At 43.8% G+C, this 22,362-nt stretch overlaps 1 protein-coding gene across 2 annotated transcripts in view; it reads right to left on the bottom strand.

The window, feature by feature from the left end:
* Positions 1-22,362, bottom strand: part of prex2 (phosphatidylinositol-3,4,5-trisphosphate-dependent Rac exchange factor 2) — an 88,636-nt gene that overhangs the window by 58,212 nt on the left and 8,062 nt on the right. The window contains exons 2-10 of one of the 2 annotated variants that reach the window (XM_034572551.1): positions 13,120-13,191; positions 11,970-12,092; positions 10,136-10,240; positions 7,650-7,751; positions 6,609-6,770; positions 3,619-3,752; positions 2,743-2,846; positions 1,125-1,274; positions 537-678 (exon numbers count right to left, since the gene is read on the bottom strand). In XM_034572551.1, coding sequence (XP_034428442.1) covers positions 537-678; positions 1,125-1,274; positions 2,743-2,846; positions 3,619-3,752; positions 6,609-6,770; positions 7,650-7,751; positions 10,136-10,240; positions 11,970-12,092; positions 13,120-13,191 — 1,094 coding nt within the window. Of the gene's footprint in view, positions 1-536; positions 679-1,124; positions 1,275-2,742; positions 2,847-3,618; positions 3,753-4,210; positions 4,232-6,608; positions 6,771-7,649; positions 7,752-10,135; positions 10,241-11,969; positions 12,093-13,119; positions 13,192-22,362 lie in introns of those variants that run through there. The other variant, XM_034572552.1, reaches the window with a different exon arrangement.

Consider the following 22,362-nt stretch of genomic DNA (forward strand, 5'->3'; position numbering starts at 1 on the left):
TCGCCCTGTGATTTATGACCGGCATTCAATGGCCAATCCGTCCCCAGACACCACACCGATAATCCTTAAATAAGATTCATGGGCTAAATCTGGCTGGATTGGATTTTCCCATGACTGAGAAGACAGATATACATAACACACAGCCTCCCGACCAAAAAGAAGCAAACGCTTTCTTCTTCCAAGCCGCTGTCTTTCCAAATCCTTCCCAATTTAAAAATGAAAGCCGGGTTGGAGAAACCGATCCCTATTACAAGAGTGTTTTCTTAATCGCCACTTGACTCTCTACAGGGCCTCACCGCCGATTTTATACGAGATAAAAAAGCCCCACGAATCGGAAAAGTACAAATACACAGAACTGGGTATGGATATTTATTCTGGTTCATCTTAGAGGCTCAGTCATCCACTCACCTCACCCCCTCACATTTTCACACTGTATCTTACAGTGGCGTGATACAGAGGAAACCGCAAGGACCGAACACTTTGCTGCTTCCTCACTGGACACACCACAGTGTTGAGATCAGCGACAGGAGCCATACCTTCCGAGGAAGCACTTGGGGAAGGTGGTGAGCTTGCGCTTCCGATCCTTAATGAGGTGGCCCTTGGTCATGAGGTGGTAGAGCTTCTCCCCCTTCTCTGACACCATCACCCACGTATCCTGCTCCATGCCGAGCCTCAGACCTACGCAGCAGAGCAGGGAGGGAGGGAGGGTGCAAAAAGCCTGTCAGTATCATGACATTCATAATCTTGCACTCAGCTAGACTAGATGTGACATCAATTACTAAATGAAGAAGGTTAATGTCTGCTTATTCCACAAGATAATTAGCAGTGCCTTTCAGTGTCTGTCTTCCAATGGTCTGAGGCAGGCTAGTCAGGTTAATGACTGACATTGTGAGGAGTTTATCATGTACACAATCTCCCAGTAGAGAAAACAGAAAACCTGTTGTCTTCACTCTGTGTTTTCCTGAGACAAAAAGAGACAACCTGCACTTCTGTTCTAATGCCCTAAAACCGAATGAAATGAAAAATGAAAAAAAGAAAAAGGGGATTTTTTTTTGCCTGACTGAAAAAGTGAACTAGTGAACCCCCCACCCCCCTGATACTGATACACCGAAACGTCTCCTTACTTTTCCTCCGCTCCCTCTCCTTCATGATGGCCTCCAGCCACTCCTGCTTCTCCTCTGGGGTCTTGGCCATGCAGACGAACCACTTGTTCTTGGCCGTGTTGTGGATCTTCCAGCCGTTGTTCACTATGTTCCCGCTGCTGTGGTAGTCAGCTGTGAGGCAGAGGAGGAGAAGAGCACACAGACAAGAGTTTGACTTACACTAGTTTTTATAAAGCTCCCTCGGGGGGGGGGGGGGGGGGGTGGAACGACAGCAAATCAACTTTTTTCACTCATTTAAGTTTAAGAGTCGTTTTGAAAGGGAGGGCCATCACTCAGTGGTCGCTGCTGATCCTGACACTGTAAACAGAGTTGTTGGGAAGTCGGGCTCGCAGTAAAACAAAGGTTACCGCATTAAACGCAGCAATAACATGGGGCACATATGATGATCCAATGATTTGATTCACAGAGAACCAACACAAAGAGCAGGAAATAGACAAAAACATGCATCATAACAACTGAGAATATCACACTCTATATCTCTGTGCAAACACTCTGCTGCGGACTCATTTTTCCCAGATGTTGTGCCAGGCCCTCATACCCTCATTATTGAGTGGTTTATCGATTAATCACTCTTCTCCTTTAATGAGATAAACAAGGGGGACACGCCTGCACGAGAGGAACCATTCATCAGCATTATTTCATTATTTCCTTCAGAATACTCCTGCAAAGCCGACCGCTGCCTGTGATTTACCGCCTGCCGGGCCTACGCTCATACTGTATGTAGACATTGATGTCAAGAGCTCTAGCAAATGGAAGTGAGTCCTTGACCGTTAGTTTAATCTCAATCATTATTTCCACCTCTTAGGGAACATTTCAAAGGCTTCCCCTGCCGACCTCCGATTTTCTCCCTCTGAGGGTGTAACAAAAAGCATGCCATTACAATCATCAATTAACATCACGTCTAAAATCATCAACAGTGCGGCGTCCTTTAAATTGCGTGCCTCGAGGGCGTTTGTCGACCTCAGGCAAGTGTGTGCTTGGGAAAAAAGTTGTGGCGCTTTCACTGCACAGGAATCTCAGCTAAAATACCCCTGTCGCCCTGCATTTCAGATCGAGATCGGCCGCCTGTGGAGCAGAACACCCACGAGTTACTGCACCGCCGCCTGCCTCGCGTGTTTATCCACCCTCTCCCTCCTCAAACGCTTCCATCTCTCACCGAAAAACACCCAATATTACTGCCCAACTAGGCCTGCAGCAGAGGAAATGACGGCTTCTACAAATATAAATGATAATCAGTGGCTAGTTGAGGCCAAGAGACACAAGCGCTCGAGTTCACCAAGTACCAGCAGCAGCGCAAACCCAAGGATATGTAACTATAGATGTCTAAAAAATGTTTATAGGTAAATCTCATTTTTCAATTGGCGATCCGAGTTAAAAAAAACGTGCACCAGCTCAGGCCAAGGACTGTGTTGTCAACTTTCCTGTGTGGGTAATTATGGCATATTTTTAAACTCCCGCTGCCAGGAGCGCTGAAATAAAACATGAGGATGTGAGAGCGGGTGAACGAAGACAGGGAGAAAGAAAATCAAACATTTATTTGTCCAAAATAAATGTTGGCTCTTTCTACAGAAACACTCACCCGTGCCGTCGTCCACATTTTCCACCTCCATCACCTCCGTGTTGATTCTCCCTCTGAAGAGGTAGCGAGGACCCTCCGTGGCTGCCTTGCTGTTTTTTAAACGCCTTAAACAAAGATAAACAACCGCATGAATTAGCCAACATGATTTAATGATGTCATGTTATTACACTTCCTGTGTAATTTGTCTCACTCAAAGTTCATTCAGGGTTTTCCAAGAGACTAATTTCTATCATATGATGTTTGTCCATAAGTACAAATCAAATTAAGTGCGGAGGTTATTGAATTTAAGGTCACGGCTACACATTTTTCTGTCTTTCTTTCTTTTTCTAGTTGAAGAGTTTGTGTGAATGACGTGCAGACACTCCACGCTTCACAGCACGTACAGTGAAATGATATCAAAGCAGGTGGCACGTTGGTCGGTGGTAGGTAAAAAAGCTACAATAAATAAATGGAGGACGACATTACAACAAAAGTGAAGATAAAGCATCTCAAGCGCCACCTAGTGGATGCCTGCACTATAGGTCATAAACCCCAGCTCCTCCATGTTAGTGGATGGGACATGGACCAAATTAAAGTCAAAATACAAGTCAAGTAAATTGTTTTAGGAATTTTAACTCTTTTACACACAAAAAACTAAAATGCTTCCCACAGTGCATTGCTCCCTTTTCCCCAGGATAAAACTGGTGCAGTGAATAATTTACGAAAGCCATGCTCTGTAGGCGTACAGAGGCAGAGGGAAATAAAAAAATTGCAAGAAAGAAAAACACATTTTTATTCTGTCGCTTAAGAAAGTACACACAGCAATTAGACTTTGCATTAATCTTCTGCTTTGTGGATTTTGTCGGCAGAGCAATGAGAACAAGAGAGCGCAGACACCTGTTTTTCTTCTTGCAGTAAACCAGAAGCTTGTCAAACAGGAAGAAAATCCTCTCTTGTATGTTTCCAGCTGAGATCTTCAACAGGACGCCATGCATGAGCATCTCCGTACACGTATCTGTGATATTGGAGCCCTGGAAATGGACATAGAGACAAAAAGGTCAAACAGACAGAAAAAAAAACAGAAGCTTGGATATAGATTGACAGGATTTAAAGGAAATGCAGAAAAGATGTCATTCTAACTAGAAAATAACCTCACTGGGATTTTTTTTTTTACCATAATATAAAGTGTCTACACTGCAGAAAGTTTCTACAAATTACTTCTACTCCGTTCACATTTCAGATACAGTGTCTGAACAGGAGAAGGGATTACAAAGCCCGGCCTTTCCTGTTACCTCTCAGGGGTCTGTGAAAACACTCCCTGCTTCCTCGGAGCAGATTGCCGCGGGACTTTAGAATGCGCAGTTGTTAATAGCTTCTATAGAATAACATCCCGTGCAGTCAAGCCCATGCGTTGCATTGTCGCGCCTGGTCACCATATTGGTTGGGGGTTCCTGCTGCATGTGATTAAGTGTGTTGTCGTTTCCCTCACCTTGCCTGTTCTGGGAATTTATGTGCCCCGTCCGATCGAGCCCTTCTGAGCTAAAAATATCTCCTATGCGCACAGAACCGGAAAATGTGCTAAGCATTTCCTCCTGCTGGATACATCAGCGAGCCAGAACCTATCCCCACTTTTTCCCTCATTCCCTCCTCACCCTTTTTATTCTCCTTCTCCTCCCTATTTCCCCTCCTCTTGATTCCCCGGTCAATTCCTCTATCTCTTTCATTCCTTCCTCCACTCTTTTTTTTTTTTTTTTCTCCTGCTGTTTCAGGGGCCTTTTAACTCCCCAGCCCATGGCCAGATGTTAAACTAATTTGCAGCCAGTGATGTGTGCACACCAGGTCCACACGGGTCCAGACTATGTCGTTGCATTTCCTCAACAGAATAACCAATTCTTTCCCTTTGTGCTTCATACGTGTTTAAGACAAACTTTTACTTCTTTCTATGCATCTTTATTAAATGTTTCTGTCTTTCTGCAGCATTTTTCTATCACTCTTCACATCAACCTTGGTCCAAGCCAAAGCTCCACACAGGGTGTATTCATTTTTAAACTTAAGCAACGGTTTAAACCCTCAGTCATCTCTAAATTTCAACCCTCTATTTTTATAGGCAGAAATTACAACTACGTAGAGGATGAAAAATTGGAAATGATTAAACAGGAAATGCCATTTGTTAAGGAAAAGTTCAGTTAAAGGTTCAAATCTCGACAACATTAAGTAGATGTGAAGAGAACTAATTTAACTCGAACAAGACAAGTAAACTTCACGAGTGTGAAGTGAACCACAACTGAAAACTACTAACCTCTGGTCTAAAACTAACTTCTTCGGTGTGCAGTGACAAAACACAGACACTTCCAACACTAGCCTAAACTGGCAATCACCGCCCTGACAAATGCTGGCAGCCATCGCCATGGTGACCACGACGGGCCATCGCCCTGTCTCTCCCACGCGAGGTGAACCTGCCAGGAGGCCCTGCGGGCGGCCAGCTGTGGACCAGGTCAGCGCTAACAAGCAATCAGCCCGGGCGGAGGAGCGGGAATGGAAAAAACAGCAGTCCTCAAAAAAACACCCACACAGAAATGCAAGATGCAACCGTCACCCAGCTCACTCGCCTTTTTCCCCCCATTTACTTTCTCTTCTCTCCTTCTCAGCCCCATCTCATGTAGGGCTGCAGAGTCTGGCGTGCAGCAGTTACAGGGTCCTGCTCCAGAATGAGCTAATGTGTACAATTAATAAAAGTAATGAGGAGAAACCGCAGAGTGGCTGCAGCCAGGATCATGTCGAGTACAAGATGTGTCACCCCACCCAACACTAAGCCTCAGCCTAATCACCTTATTCTTAGAATGTGTGTGTTTGTATGCATGTGTGTATGTATGAAAAAGCTGCAGTGTTTATTTTTTTAAACTAATAGGCAGAAATAATGAGATTACCACTTGTATTTGATATGTGAAACCCTGACTTTACATAAATTCCTAATTATCTGTCTGTTTTCTTTCTGTCTATAGTATATTAATGCTTTCAAGATGTCCTTTTTCATAAACATTGGCTAAATATTTATGTTTCTACAGTATATTTTACTCTGAAAGATAAAAAGAACGTACTGAAAGCTAGATAAATGTTCTGGTAATACTATAACAACATTGTAATGTTGACAGTGATCCAAAAGCAACACATTCAGAAAAAACTACTCGGACACATGTGACGAAGTCAAATCAGGCTCCGCTGAATCTTGTCTTACTCATATCTGGATCGAAAGCCTCAGTAAAAACAATCTGTTACTTCTTACACCTTAGTCAGAAGCTGTATCAACAAAGGCAGCATCTCTTTGTCTGCATGTGTCCAGGAAGCCTTTGGGCCCTCTTTGCATGAAGCCGGGTCAATTACACAAGCATCTCATCCTTCTTCAAAATTACCACCACTGTTTTCTCTTCCCATCCAGCACTGGGCCTACTGACCCCTTATTAAAGACGTCCTAGAATGCAGGAAGAAAACTAATTTATAAGGCAACTTCCCAAGGCTGAGGAGTGAGGCCTACCTGACGATGATTGGATCAGTCACCTCAAAGCATAACTGCTTCAACTGCAGGCTCATCCAGGCGGAAAGAATTTGGTCATTGTGAATACAAGTCATTGTTCCCGCAGCGAACGTGAAGGCTTAAAAGGCTACAAAAGTCACGCCACTTGGAATTCTTCTAGAATGGCTGGCATAGGGCTAAGTGGCTTTAAATAAGTCATGACTTGGAGCTTTGGCAAGGGAAAGCACAGCTGTTTGAGTTAAAGGGAACAGAGAGACCTGACAATAGGACAAGAAGTCAATACAGCTACTTGAGGCAAACGTATTGGGAGAGAATTAAACAATAAGGCACTGTGTGCAGTTTTGTCGAGGCTCACCTCCCAACCCTCGATGTGTGACTGCCATTCCTCCAAAATCTCCAGCTTCTCCATCTGTCTCTTGGCCTCGTTTATGCTGGAGCACACGGCCTTCATCACATGCAGAGACTCCTGCACCAGGGCGTAGTCGTTGTGCTTCTTGGGAGTCCTTTTCAGCAGCTCCTGCGTATGTAAAAAACCACATATGTGCAGACAGAAATGACCCTGAGTGAACTGAAATATGTGGCAAATCTCTCTCTAATTGTAATTTTCACAGCATGAAAAGCATGAAAGAAAAGTTAATTTGGTTTTGTGTCCACTCCACATTCTATTACCAGTTCCTGAGTGGAGTGAGTAAAACTTCTGCTCCAGCCAGCCGCAGTGGGAAAAAAAAAGCAATGGAAATCTCTGCATCTCTAGTCTAAACAGAGTTTCAGCATGTCAGTTACTAGAGGGCTGATTTATGCTGTTCTGGATATATCTTCAGCCACTGATGGTAATCTTTGTCATCGTGTGGAGAGAAGGATGCCCCGACAGCTGCAAGACTTCAAATGGCAGCGCATCAGATTACCCCCTTATTATTATTACATCTCTGTTCCTGCACTCTTGGCTGTTTGGAGAACACTTGGGTGAATTAATAGATCATAACAAGATGAATGACACGGGACGGCTTCGGATCAATGACTCGAACGAGCCTTTGAAAGCGCGTCTCATTTCGCTCACGTTTCACGTCAGGAAATGGAAATTGCGAAACGGAAAAAAAAAAACGGCGAGTGCAGGTATGAATGGGCCCAGTCAAAACGTCTGAATGCGCAGCTGGGCAGAGGAGGTGATGAGAGGTCTTGTGTTATTTCTACGATGTGGTTGTGCCGGGGAACTGAAACAGGGAAGTGTCAGAATATGAGACTAGTGTTTCATTAGCGAGGGAGAGGTTGATGTGAATGGGAAGGGACAGCCCTGACTAATGACTAGGCGGTGGTGGATGAAAAAAAGGGGGTAGAAGGTGAACTACAGAGGTGGCACAAGGGCGTGGTAACTCCGTGATGCATGGGCCATACTCACTCTGAGAAGCAATGGGTACTTGCAGATCCTCTGAATAGGAGCTACCAGGTAACCCTCCAGCGGCACCTCTGTGTTTTTTCTGCCTCCGAGCAACATGCAGTTCTGCAGGAGAGGAGAGGAGGTTTAACAAGACTGATGCTAGAGGCTGTGAGGCGTCCATGCTAATTGTAAAGAAAACCAACACTCTTAGATAAAAAACTAAATCGATGTTCGGCCTAGATTATTTGGTGGTTTGATGGGTTATAGAGCCAATCTTTAACCTTCCAAACAGCCCACAGAACCATCAGGGGCCCTGATAGTTATCAAACATATTTCATATTCAGGATTTAAAATCGGGATGGAACCACAAAAGCCAATGAGAGCTACAGAGAGACTGGAGCAGCTGAGGGTGCTGCCAACCAACGTTAAACATTCTGAGGCGATCGTCAGCTAGCGTGCTACTGTTGTCAAATTATAAGTGACAGTAGAAGAATAGACAACCAGCGCTCACTGCGTCTTTCGGATCATTTTCTCCCCCACTTGTTTAGTCTTCTGCTTTTGTTTATTAACATTGGAGGGAGTTGTCGCTCCACGCCAACTCTCCAATTAGTTTCGATCTGCTTCATGAGATCACATGAAAATCGTGAGATGGTGCGTCACTGCCTCTACAGCAGTAATCTAAATTAATATCCCGTAGTGTGTGAAACGCCATTATTTTTCTAATCTGGTAAATCTGAGTGTTTTAAATTAATATCTGTGATTTTCCTTATGTTTGCTATGCAACCCGATTTGGTCTTTAAAACGCCTGGAGCCTGAGCCCAGCTTAAGTGGTATCATGAGTGATTGAAACTGGGCTAGAGAATTCCTCTCGTGAAAACACACCGCCTCTTTCCCTCAGACATACAAACACACTGTGAGCCACACACGGCAGCTGGACAGTGTAAAGCCGTGGACTCTATGTTCCAGCGTGTCTGACAGCTGATGTGACTCTGCCTGATGTGTGGGCGGACTCCCTCTTCCTGTCCCGACACTCGGAGACACTTTCACTGCCACGGGGGAGCATCATGTTGCGAGAACAAAAGATGACCACATCCCCACTGCTGGCTCTCTAAACTGTGTGTGTGTGTGTGTGTGCACTAGGGGAGGTCAAGAACACTCTCAACATTTTTCTTTTTAGTCACAGCTCCTCACTTGTCCTCTGTTCAATCTTTTTTTATTTCACTTTTCATTGTTGTCTTTGACAGTTTGTAATTCTAGTCCTTCTCACTCCTTTGCCTGGGGGCATCACACACTGGCATCACCGCACCCTGTCACCCCTCATGTTTTAGGACTTCCATAAAAACAGAGCGCTTTGAAATTGAGATCTACAGCAGAGTTACAAACCCAGGAAAACAAGAGTACGACCACAGACTTGTATTGATTGACCGGTTCTGTGGTGAAGCACGTGACCTTTGGACTGCATTTAATGAAGTGAGAAATGAAACACACTCATGTCCACATACTATACACGCGATCAGAGAAGAGTGGCCACACGATCTCCATGTCTGATTTACTGTCGGTGTGTGCCTTTAATTTAGGAAGACGGAGGGGGCCGAGGAATTAATTGACTTTGATTTAATGGGGTCTTTATAGCCGCGACCTTTCAGTGACCTAACCTTTCATCAGGGCTGTATCGGTGTCGTGTTACTCTCCGACCTGCACTCAGCTATGGGCTAATACACCTCAGGTCACCTCCCAGGCCCTGTGATGACCAGGGTGGGGATATCCGCTAACCTCCACTAAACCTCTGACCCAGTGACCGCTGTTAAACCCGGGTTTGTTGTTTACAGTGTAATTCAGCACCTCATCTTCATTTCAGGTGAGAATGGATATTAGCAGCTGACCTCATAACCACGTAGGTCAGCTGGGTCACTTTGTTAAACTGAAGTTAGACGCTTCGTTAATGCTACATTTGAGGGTTTGGCTCAATCGTCTCTAGGAATGCTAGTTAGCTAACGTTAGCATATTAGCAAGACAAGGTTTGACTCTTAGTTGATTGAGGGTTCTTTAGCCCAGTTTGTGGCTTGTCTCTGGGGGTGCTAGATGGCTAATGACAGCAAATAGCACAGAATATTGGCAAACACCTAAATTTAGCATGTTAGCACCTGAATATGAAATATGTTTGATAATTATCAGGGGCCCTGATGGTTCTGGGGGCTGTTTGGAAGGTTAAAGATTGAACATCGAACATCTCCAGACCAGATTTCTGCTCCGATTCTCAGGGTTCAATGGGCCCAAAATTCCTGTAATCTGAGCCTAGATATAATTAACCAACGACATTTCAAAATCACCATTGTAACAAATAAACTAAACAAAATGTGTACTTGCTCTATATCTTTAAACTATTATTTGAACGTGGATTTAAATAGTGAACTTTTTGAGACTGTATCTACTCCGTCACAGAATATAAGCAACTGAACCTGTGTTACAACTTGTACATTATGTGGACATTTACAGTCCCCCCTCACCAGTAAACATGTGCGGACACTCCTGATCTTATTGAGCTCCAGCAGCAGTCTCTGCGCCTTCTCGTGGTTCCCGCAGTATTCGTCGTAAATCTGGAAACGGCTCTTCTGCAAAAAGACAGCGAGAGACAGACAGAAAATGATCATTCTCGTATTATTTTTACAGATGGAAAGCAGGAGAAAGAGGGTGACAAAGTCAAGAAGAAAAAAAGGAAAAAAGAGAGGAATGAATTACCTTGGACAAGGCAATATATAAGAATTATAGGATTCACAGCCAGTATATATTCTTCTCCATACTCTAGTCTCCATCATGAAATAAATAATGTATGTGTGGTATGGGGGGGCTGCCATTGTATCCTGTCATCTGCCTTGCAGCCATATGACCAACAACTTTCCGCCAAAGCATTTTTCATGACATCCATCTTCCTTTGTCTTTAAGAGGCAGCCGCAGGAGCCGGCCACACGGCTTCTAAATCACTCACTTCAAAGTCACTACGGTCTTCAGCCGCCGAGCTCTGCCTCAGAAGACGAAGCTGGCGAGGTGGAGAGATATAATGACCATAACAACAAGCGGGAGTACGTATAAAAACACAATATGACTGACTGTACAGTATTATTTTCTTCTTGAATCACGTTTTCTAGGAAATCGATTTATGAAGAACATTTCTTTGTCGGTGGGAGTTCGGTTTTTCTGTTGTCCAACAGGGAGGAGTGGAGTCTTAAGTCGGAGTGGAGTCTTAAGTCGGAGCGCACCACAGTCCAGTTGGCTTAGTTTTCACCAATTTGTGTTTCTGTAGTAAAGCTGGATTGTGTAATGCTTTCTTGGAACATTTGAAGTACATCAACACAAAGAAAGGAAACTTTAAGAAAAAAGCTGCAGAAAAACAGAAAGAAAGCAGAGAGAGAAAGAGGAAAGAAAAAAAAGTCTTATCTCTATGGATTCACATGATCGCTCATGACTGAATAATGGTCATAAGTCATGGGTTTTTAGTTATGCTCTAAATTATGATCCATTTTCTCAACGAGGTCATCTCATCAAAAGCCTCACTGTGCTGTCTGTGCTGTTCAATCAGCTTTCATTCACCTGTATCAGCAGCAGCCTGAGAAGAGAAGCCACCAAAAGCCGACCAGGAAAATAGTAAGATTTATTAGACTTTGAAACCTATTATATGCCAGTGTGCCCCCGGGCTCCGGATCAAAGAAATGTGTTATATAGCAGGAGAGAACAGTATATCAGAGCCCTATGAAGCATATCACACATGTGCTCTGCCTCATCTTGGGTAATCCAGAGAGATCAATTGATAACATGTGGTGTATCTTATCATTTTCAGGAGCACACGAAGGCGTATCAGGATTTGAGCTCTGACAGTTAAGAAGGAGGGAATGTCCTTAGATTACAGGCTCCTGTTTTCAGACGTGAACTCAGGAGATTGTTCTAGTCAGACACATTCACAACAACAGGAAAAATCTCCGGAGCGTTCAGGCGAGGTTTGGCGCCAGGGTAGAGCATGCAGGAGGCAGGACATGACGTGTATGTCCAAGTTGACGCCCACTTGCTCGCTGAGAATTCTATAGACATTATCCTGCTGTATTCTCACGGGGGCTCACTCAGACATTCTCTAGAGTTTTTACCAGGGGGTCTTGGAGGAAAAACTCCTGACAATGTCCAGGGCAACGACTGAGGCATATCCGGAGTTTAGTGCATGTCTGAAAGCAGCTTAAGAGAGCAGGCATCATTGGTGACATGATAATAAAAAGAAGGGGGGTGGTGACTGTCAGCTTGCAAGACATGGAAACATTAAGTGAAGGCGTTTGCACAGAAGCATGCGTCCCTTACAAAGTGCAAGAAGCAGCGTCCGATTTCATGATGAGCATGAGGGTCCGGCTGCAGCAGCTCCTCAACCATGGACAAGAAGTCTTTGTGAACGGCCAGAATCTCCTCGATGTTGGAGAATAAAACCTAGAAGAGAGAAAATACACATCAAGACTTCCACGATCACAACTAAGTATATACAGTATGGTTTTTTGTATATTTGTAAACACTTTTTTTCCTCCATTGCAGTTCCCTAGATTGCCCGAATCAATTCTATGGCTTTTGCTGCTTTATTGTGGTCAGTGGCACTCGGAATAAAGAGTGAGGTTTCTTTGTAATGGGCCTGTCGGCCTGTGATGTCTTTGATATTTTGGATTTCCGACATTATTGGAGAATTTAACAGAGACGCTAAAAATAGGAACACATTTTTAGGATCTGTTCGATGGTGACTTTGCCTTCATGTGGTGTTGACTTCTGTCCCCTTTCATGCCACTTATGTGGTGGGTATTAAAGAGGGGGAAAAACAATGTGCTGACACTGCATGGAAGCTAGTGAAATAAAATCCAAGCATGAAAAACAGCAGTCTTTTATGGGTTTGTGAGGCCAAAAATAATCCTAAGTGATACAAAGAACAGCAAATCAAATCTGGTAAAACGGGATCAATGCATTTCCACCCTGGAGGCCTGAATGTCATTTAGCTGTTTTAGCCTGTTGCTGCTCAATGACCCCAGTTATCTCAAAGCCTCTCTGTACAGCATGTTCCCAAACACAACATAGCACGAATAGACATCTTCCAAAACACGGGAGATGCAGTAAATATCCACTGAATGCGTGTTTACCTTCCAGAATAAGCAAACTCCCTCCCACTGTGAGAGAGCATCCTTTATTATCCTCCAGCCAGAATCCTTTATAAATAGATTATATTTACAGCTGCTTCCTGCATCGCCCACTACTCCTTTCTCCATTCAGAACTTCACTATTTTAGGGTGAAAGCAAACCCCAATGGGTGCTCACATGGGACACACTTTAATTAGCTCCCATTGCAATTTCCGGCCTTTACGTGGATCAGGTTACTATACGAAAATAATGGTTTGAGCAGGGGAAAAGTCAAATGCATTTCATGTTTTTCCATATCTTAAATATGCAGTCCCACACCTCACAGATTGAACCTCACCTTAACCGTCTCCTCTGTGATGTTCTTGTCGATTTTGGTGGCCGCGTACTGGTTGAGACGATGTAGAAACACCTGAAGGAGGGGAGAGAGGGAAAGCAACAGTTAACAACTCTGAACCGGCCCCAGGATCGAATTACGCTTGAGCCACCAATCGCTTGTACCTTCGACAGGCAAAACAGAACACTGCCTTTGAGGATTTGCCTGCAGCTGCTGCCACAGCAAATTAGCAACCATCACAATGGACACCTGATACCTATCTGAAACACAATCTTTTCACTGGATGAAGAAATAAAACAGAATAATTGCAGCGCCTGGTATTTCAAAGGGGATGTTAAGTGGCTGGAGACGAGTTGGATAGGCCAGCAGCGTGCAAATTGAGATGGATGGGAAGTGCTCTTACTTTCCTCAGCCCCTGACGATGCTGATTCCCAGGCTGCTTCACTGCACAAGCCCTCGACAACTCATTTAAGGCTTCGGGGCACTTTCTGAGCAAATTAAGAGGATGCGCCTCAAATGCATTCGTAAAATGTGACTAAGGAGGGATTAGTTATTTTCTGAAGTCTGCCTGAGGGGAGAGCTTTTAAAGAAGGCATCCATCAACAGGTACCAGACAAGAATCTTTATGTGTATGCGAATGCAAAGCGTGGATACGATTTGGCAGACAGGGATCCATCTTCAGTAAGAAGCTCGGGGGAAAACAAAGTGGCAGCATCAAACTTTGATTTTGATGGATGTGTGTGATGCACTTCGGGGGAACGTCTGATGAAATCCAAAGCAAGGCTTGAAAATCAAATCTTTCATAAAATATAAAGAACATGGATAATTAAATTCCAAAGCTCAGAAGTGTAGCGTCGACAAACTTGACATTAAACAACAGCACAGTCCCCATTGTTCATATTGCTGTCAAATCTACAGTTAAACAGCAGAAAGAAAATGTCCTCGGCGTAACAAAAACACACTTGTGTTATGTCGCCTTAATGGCATTTGTTTTCATTTTGCATGTCACACAGCTCATCTTATTTAACCAGGTAAAATAAAGTGTGCACTTAGATTTTATTATAATAAAACAAGGAAACGCTTGAAAATGCATGAGAATGAAGGTAAATTATCTAAATGAAAGAAAAGTGAGGCATAAAGTGGTGGTTTTCAGACAAGGCAGCGGGGCTGTTAAATTTCAATTTCTGACTTGATTGGCCCGTCGTCGATTCTGTGGTCTGTCGCCAATCGCACGGATCCTCTCACAAAACCAGTGCAAAATGACAGACAACATAATAGGCAAAGAGACAGCGGTGCAGCACAACAGATTCTGTCACAGAAAAACACTACAGCGGCACAAAGACTCATTTCACGGTGCAGCAAACTAGCAAAACAGCAGTTGCTGAAACACATGACCCTACATGATGGAGCTGCACACTGAGTGTCACAGTGTCAGTGTCACAGTTAGTGCAGTGAGAAGTTGCATCTGTCTTTGCAGTTGACCCCAACCATGGGCATCGTTTACTGCCCCGCTGAGGGCCATAATGCCATCTGTTGCCCAGTGCAGCCTGACCTGAGCGAGCTGGAATAATACAACCGCGAAGCCTGTAAACAGCTTTCTTTAATGAGCAGACAAGCTAAGAATTATCCTTTGACACGAGAGAAAAAAACTAAGTGAGTGGTTGTGACTCGGAACGTTTTATTTGATTAACTGTGAACAGATGGAAAGGTAGTGGGGCTAAATCAGTGGTTAATTCTCAATTTCCAGCAAATTACGCAGCCAATGCTCTGTTAACATTCTAAGCAAAACAACATGACGTGAAAGAAATTACTGAAATCATCTTAATCAAATTGTATTGACGTCAAGCAGCACTTCAAAAGGAAGTGTGGAAGTGAATGCCTGAATCTGGGTTTGCGGTTGGAGGGGGGGAAAAAAGCGGGGCTTAAATAATCAGCCTCTTTGTTGTAGGCCAACTCCGCGCTGATTACCATTCTGTAGCTGCCTTGCCTCGCAACTCTGCCACTCACGAGCATTAGCATCTGATTAGCAATTCTAATATGTACAAACACGGAGCAGACTTCGACAGGCCCTCACAAAGGCCTGACAGCGCTTACTGTAAAGGACCAGAGCTGAGCAGAAGTAGCGCTAATTTGCATCAAAACTCCTGCTTCCTTTCATGGATGTGTGACATCCAACATGGGCTCATCAGGGAGTCTATCACTTCAGTTTTAATAATAAAGAGTTAATCCAACAGGAAATTATCGTTAAATCTTGAAGGCGCTAATTATCCAGAATCTCTGCAGCTTAGGGGGCTCTGCTGCAAAAATATAAGCAGCCACGCTGCAGATGCTTATCAGGAATAAGTAGCATTAGAGAAACCACACAGTGAAATGAAGTGCAGGGACTCTGAGTCTGATTGGATAGAGATATTAGATTGTGTTATCACCCAAAAGATAAGACAGTGTTTGTGTTTTGTCACACAGAAGTGAGGCTGTAAAATTTAAACCATTCTTTCATGTAGTTTTGAGGTAAGTATATACCACACAGAGAACAGACTCAGCCACACAAAAAGTCTGAAAACTTCTACTGAGGCAGTTTGGCTCTGGCGTTATCCCTAGAATTGTGGACGGGTCAGATTTGCATTGTGGAGACGACGTCTCTTCCGTAGAAGCGGCCAAGTCTGCCTTGTTGATGTTGTTAAGAGACTAATCCTGGAACAGCTCCACAGACAGTGAATGGGAAGTTTACTGACTGACTGTCTGAATGGATTCACGGACACAGTAACAGTATCATGGGTGACTGTGACTATAAGACCATTTCCAGGTTCGGACAGAGTCTGTCTGCGCTGTCGCACAGCTCATTTACCTGAAAGCAGTGTATCTAAATTTAGTATAGATTCATCTACATGTAGAACAAAGGCAAACGCCAACAAAGATGTCAACTTGGAAAGACAATGAAGTTCGACAGCCATAAAGGCAGGGGCCAAAATTCTCAAACAAGTTGCCGGGAGAGAAGTTGCACAAACCTTCTATATGACTGTGGCCTCCCCGAACAGAATTATATGTCATGTCCTGCCTCCTGAAAGCGCTACCCAGGCGACACCCCTCGCCTGAATGTGCCGGATGTTCTCCTCATCTGACGTGAACAATCTCCTGCGCTGTTCTTCTTATATGAAGGCAAACTCAAGAAGGGTTAGAGTCCGGACCCAATTTTTGTATGTTATCTAGAGTTCATGTCTGAAAACACTATAAAAATAAAAATTTCAAATAAACTGCATCCAAAGCAATATTCTTTACAGCAGTTTCACACTAAAAGCATTTCATGTTTTAGATTCAGCAACAGACTTCAGACGGATTTTTGGCTGAAGCCGGCCTTGGTGTGTCAGGTCCCTCGTACAAAACCCCTGTCACGTCTGATGTTTGAATATTGTAATGGAAATTTGAACTGTGTTTGAAACCTGTAGAAGCAGGTCATTGTCCAGAAAATTCACCCTGAACGAGGGAGCTTGTTGATTTCATTTCTATCATGTCTCCTGCACGCTCTACTGAGGCGCTGCCCCTCTCCTCAACCAAACTGAACATTTCCAACACGTCTCACATGGACAATCTCCGGTTGCGTGCAGCATGTGTAAAAAGGCCGACTCAGGACAAGGCTCAGACTTGATTCTGCAGACATTGTCCAGCGTTCACAAGTGGAAAAAACAGCTCAAATAAGACAGATATTCTCTCACTTCTAACTGTCGATCTGAGTGATCTTTTTGAATGCGAATAAGTCGAAATCAAAGCAGAGTCCACGTCTTTACCTCAGTGATTTTGTAAGATGATGAGAACGAGCAGAGAGCAGAAGAGAAGCAAGTAGATAAAAGGGAGAAAAGCCGTAGACATTGACCATTGCAGTCCAGCCATATACTGCATTTTGATCTGCTTTTGTTTAGAGTCAATTTCAAACAATTACCCCAGCTTTCACCAGGGCTGCTGCCTCCGTCCTAATACCCTGTAACGACCAACGGAATTCCAGAGGGACACATTTTGTTCCCCGGGCATGTGGATGTGCTTTCTGGGCACCAGTCGCCACTGATTCACAAGCAGACCTCACTGCATTTTAAAGCCATGTCACATTATCTGTTAACAGAGATGGACAGACATGTTGAACTGGACAGAAAATGCAATACAAAATAAATGCATTCACTGTGTGAATTTATGAATAATAAATAGTGCTTTTTATTGTTGCCAGATTTCCATGATACTTAAAAAATGATAAAAGAGGATTAAGACAAGTTTGATGACAACAGGGATTTTCTACAGTTTTTCCAATAGTTAAGACACAGAAATGCACACGTCACTCATTAAAAGCATGTGAGCAGCCGCTTTCTGCAAAGAAATTAAGCAGAGGCTGATTTTATTCCTTGTTACTTACTGTACATATACAGACATTGTCTTAATCATGGATCCACATCATTCAAAACTCATTCTGTTTCCTGAGGCCCATCTACAATCACCTAGATTGTCACTCTGATGGCTCGGGGGGGGGACTCCACATTAAAACCCCATTAAGTTTTTCATTATTCCACAGCGCAGATGGGTGTGATGAATAGATTGGGCCAATCACTGCATGTGGCCCTACCTGCCATTAATCAACACACGCTCACAAGCTGTGGGCTTCAAGGAAGTGCTGGTGGAAATTGTGTCTGTGCTGCCAGATGTAATCATGTTCAGATTCAAAAAAGAAGACAAACATGTGATAAGAGCACAATGTTTACTGAAACTCAAACCAGGTTGAGTCAGCAGACCTGCAGGACACACCATACAAACCATCACCAACTTAAAACCTCATATCTGCATAGCGAGTCAAGAAGAGGTGAATTCATTCCTATTACAACCTCCACGATCTCCGATGTGTTGAAGAATTCCTCACCTCTGGTATTTTATGGTCCACATTAACGTTAAAACATTTTTTACTTTTGCGTTGAACACTAGGGGGCAGAGTCCATATATGAAACAGAATTACACTCACCAAACAAAACTGTGTGGAAACGAGTTGCGAGGCTCATTTATGTAAAAGACCCATGGAAGTTACTATAACTCAGCTGGTTCGATCTCAAGTGACAGTTCGCTCAATAATAATATGTTCAGGAGTAGGAAAGTAGAAATCACCCCTCGTCCTTGGGATTTTAGCCTCATAGTAAAGTAAAGTCAAATGAGAGGCACAGGGGCATTGAGACCAACTAGAGGGCTGTTTCCATGCCGACTGAGTGTGCGCCGTGCCAACCTAGGTCAGGAAACTCTGTGAATAGATATTATGCAGCGTTGCCCCCCCCAACCCAACCGGTTCTCTCCGCCACATTGGAAAGATACAGAGGAAGGCTAGCCCCTCCCCCTGTATATGTTTATCTCTGTCAATGAAACAGATGAACCACACCAGAGATAGTTTGGCAAACAACAGAGGCGGCTCGCTTCCTGAGGCAGCTACCAGTGATATAACAGAAGGACAATGATGGACATTTTTGAGCTTCACAATAAAGTGTGTGTACAGTATGTTTGCCAAGCCAGAGCAAGTGGTTGTGACAAAGAGACGGTACAGTGATTGTGAAGTGAGTAGACAAGTAAAGGAAGAAAGTGCAAGGGGGAGAAAATGCATGTCGTTCATTAATTTACAAAGTCACACGCCCTGAAGAATGGGCTGTGATTGGAATAAAAATCCTGCCAAATGAGCAAAAGAGCATCAAACAGATCCAAAGAGCAAAATGATGCAGAACATTTGAAGACAAATTAAATTAAATTCATCCAGCTGCTTCCATGCAACATCTTCAAACTACTGTTTGAGCATTCAAGGAGGAGTGGGCAGGACCACAGTGTCAGTTTAATGTATTACATGCATAACAGCCATTTTGGGTCCCAGTAGATTCATTCATTCAACTGGGGAACACCCTGCTCTCCCTGAAATTGCAAGGAATTAAAAGTTGTTTAAAAGCAATAACAGATCAGCTTACTTTTAGGAACTTATTCAGTTACCAAAGTTGAGGCAGTGCAGGATCTGTTGCTCCCAACTGAAAAAGCTCATTGGCACTCGTCCTAATGTCGAGGCCTTTCCCAAACTCTCTTGGACAAGCTGCTTCTTTTGTCCACTAATCTGCTCTGGATTCATATTTGGAGAGATGGAAACCAAACACTTTGTTTTCTACTTTATATCATACTGTTGCAATACAAATGTAAATGCATGGGGCTATCACACCACACGAGTGCAGGTATCCCATTTTATTTTTAATACGCCGTCTGTGCTAGAATCTCATCTCGTTAGCAAATACAAAACGGGAAACAAAGTCCATTCAGTGTCGGAGATGGAGACACAAACAGGCAAGTTCCACAAATGACAAAGCCCACTAGAGTGAATCACTAGACTGTGAAGATTTGCTCATTAATGTAACACTCCTCTGTTCCTTTGTCATATTCCTCCTCCGGGGAGGCAGAGGGAAAAGTAAAGCAAGTCAAAGGACCACAGGTAACAGGTGGGCTGGCAGCTCGGCAGCCTCGGGCAACCTCTCGAAAACAACCTGAGTCCCTGGATTTGAAAATGAGAGAGTAAAGGGGATAGAAAGAAAAAGAGACAGACAGCATAAACAGATAGAAAAATGCAGAGGAAGTACAGAGGGAAAAGAAGAAGGGGGGGAAAAAGAGAGGCTTGTTTGGCCTTCTTAACATGGCAACTCTGTAGGGAGGATATGGTGCCTTTACCGTACTTCCTCCACAGCGGAACTACTTTCAAACTGGAATTCAAAATTACAGAGGTCTCCCACACAAAACATCGTACATACGCACGCGCACACACACACACACACACACACACACACACACACACACACACACACACACACACACACACACACACACACACACACACACACACACACACACACACACACACAGTGGGTTCCTGGTAAGCAAAAAACGGAACTTTCCCCCCAAGAAGTACCGACCAGAGACAAACAGTCAGGCTCTGGTGCTGAGCGCACACTGGGGAACATCCGAAAAGAGAGAAAAGGCTCTTTGTAGCTTTTCTCCCTTATAAACTATACGCTCCCTCCGTCTCCTCAGCAGGTCCTCATGACACCTCCAGAAGTCATCCTGCACGCTTCTTATCTCACTAGTTCTTCTCCACAATGGTCCGCGTCTCTCCCACTGGCGATGTGCAGAGGAAACAGTCACTATAAATACAGTGGGGAATGTTAATATGGCTATCTCGGGAGTGGTTATTAAGGCTCATCTGCACAGCTCAGTGCAGGGTCTCTGGTTTTAATTAGCAACGGGGAACATAGTGAGTATTCATTTCACAGGATCTTCCAGCGAACAAAGGTCCATTTGTTTCAGGAGCACTTGTTCGCTGTCGGCCGTCTGCATGAGCACCAGAATAAATAAAAAAACTGTGGATTAAGAGGCTTCTTTCAAGACAACAGATAGTTTTGGGATTTTAATTGGAAAGCTTATTGTTTTAGGAAACGACAAAAAAATACAGGGACAAATCGAGCTTGTAAGAAAACATTTTGATCAAGAATTCACTATTTGCATGAAGGGAAAAGAGATGCTCTTCCTTTTGGTGTTATTCTTGTCCTTTCACTGACCCTGATACCCAAGGAGATTCCAAAACAGCTGGAAAGAAGCAATTTATCTAATGAATACGTCTGTGGCCAATGTCTGTGCCTGGCTCCTGGTGAGTTGACGTTGGAGTGAGTGTAAAATTATGCTTGCGGTCATGTCCGTTTAACCGTTTTTCAGACAGACTCCGTGTCTGTTCAGTTTCACCCATCGTGGCATGGTAAATGTCTGGCATCTTCAGCATACCAGGAATATCTTTTGACTCGTGGAATTGTTAAACAGTGAGACGACGAGCCTCCGGGGGATAAGTGTTGGTCCTCAGAGACCAAGCTCGGCATGCTTCTCCTATTTCCACGCGCGGCCAAGCAAACCATCACCCACTGATTCACATCAGAGCCACATAGCAGCACCGTGTATTGATCTCCGAGATGGCAAAGCAGGATCGTCTGTCTCCCGACCTGTAGCGTGACTGTCACACACCCAGACAGCACATTTCATTACCGCTTCAGACTTCCAAATTGTCTGCTAGGGGTCCCTCACACACACCCCCCCCCCCCCCCCCCCCCCCCCCGCCATCCATTTCAGCACGACTGGCAAGAAAAAAGGGAAACCTGCAGCGTCAGCCTCTCTTACACATGACAGAACAGGACACAGTGGAGTATGGAGAATATAGCAACCACACTCCCTGCCAGATTCTCCTCTGCTCTCAATCCCCGAGCACAAATGTTGAGAGTGTGCCCACTTGCACAAACACCCGTTCCTGCCAGGGTTGTGCTCATCAGGACTTCTTTTTGTCTGTGAATTGACAGAGCGGGAGGCTGCATCAGATCAGCGTAGACCTGAGCATTATTTAATCCATGTTCTCTTCCAAATAAGCAGGAATAACTTCAGCCATGGCACATTAAAGGTTCAGTGTGTAGAATTTAGTGACATCTAGTGGTGAAGTTGAATGGCGTCGAGAGGACCCGCTCCCGATGTAAATTTAAAGTATGTAAATATAAAGGGCCGGTTCTAGGGAAAAGAAAACAACAATTTGTACAATGTAGATGAAACACACGCGTGAAAACATCATTAGGATTATTTTTCTATTAAATTTCTGCCAATAGATCCCTTTCACCTAAATCTTACACACTGAACCTTTAATTGAGATGTTATTTTGCATATATTTTCAAGTCAATTACTCATTTAAGCTTTTTCTAAAGTGGTGTACTTCACTATGCTGAATATCACATTACACTGGGCCAAAATGAACTGGACCTTCTATAAACAACAGACACAAGAGCGCTGATGAACCTGAGACTGTATATTAACATGGAGTCTGTCAGCAGCAGCATCAAGGTCCTGCCTATGACTCTTTCTTTGTGGAAGCAACAGCTCCCTGGGATGTAGAGAACAAAACAGCAACATTTCTTTACTTTAGTCAGTGGACTAAAATGTGATGACAAAAGCTGTTTGGCAGGAATAAAAACCTTGGTGATTGGGTTAACAAGGTTAGACGTGTCCAGTTGACAATGTCGAAAAAACGAAGAAATACATTTTCTTTCATCAACAACATTGTCAGTTTATAACCTCAATACTAGATAATGTGACCGGAAAAAAACAGTTACATTTCCATAAATGTGAAAATTTATGGACTCTGACTTTAAAGCTGCTCTAATCAGATTAACATTGGAAAAA

This window comes from Hippoglossus hippoglossus, chromosome 20 (genome assembly GCF_009819705.1).
Source record: "Hippoglossus hippoglossus isolate fHipHip1 chromosome 20, fHipHip1.pri, whole genome shotgun sequence".
NCBI lineage: Eukaryota > Metazoa > Chordata > Actinopteri > Pleuronectiformes > Pleuronectidae > Hippoglossus > Hippoglossus hippoglossus.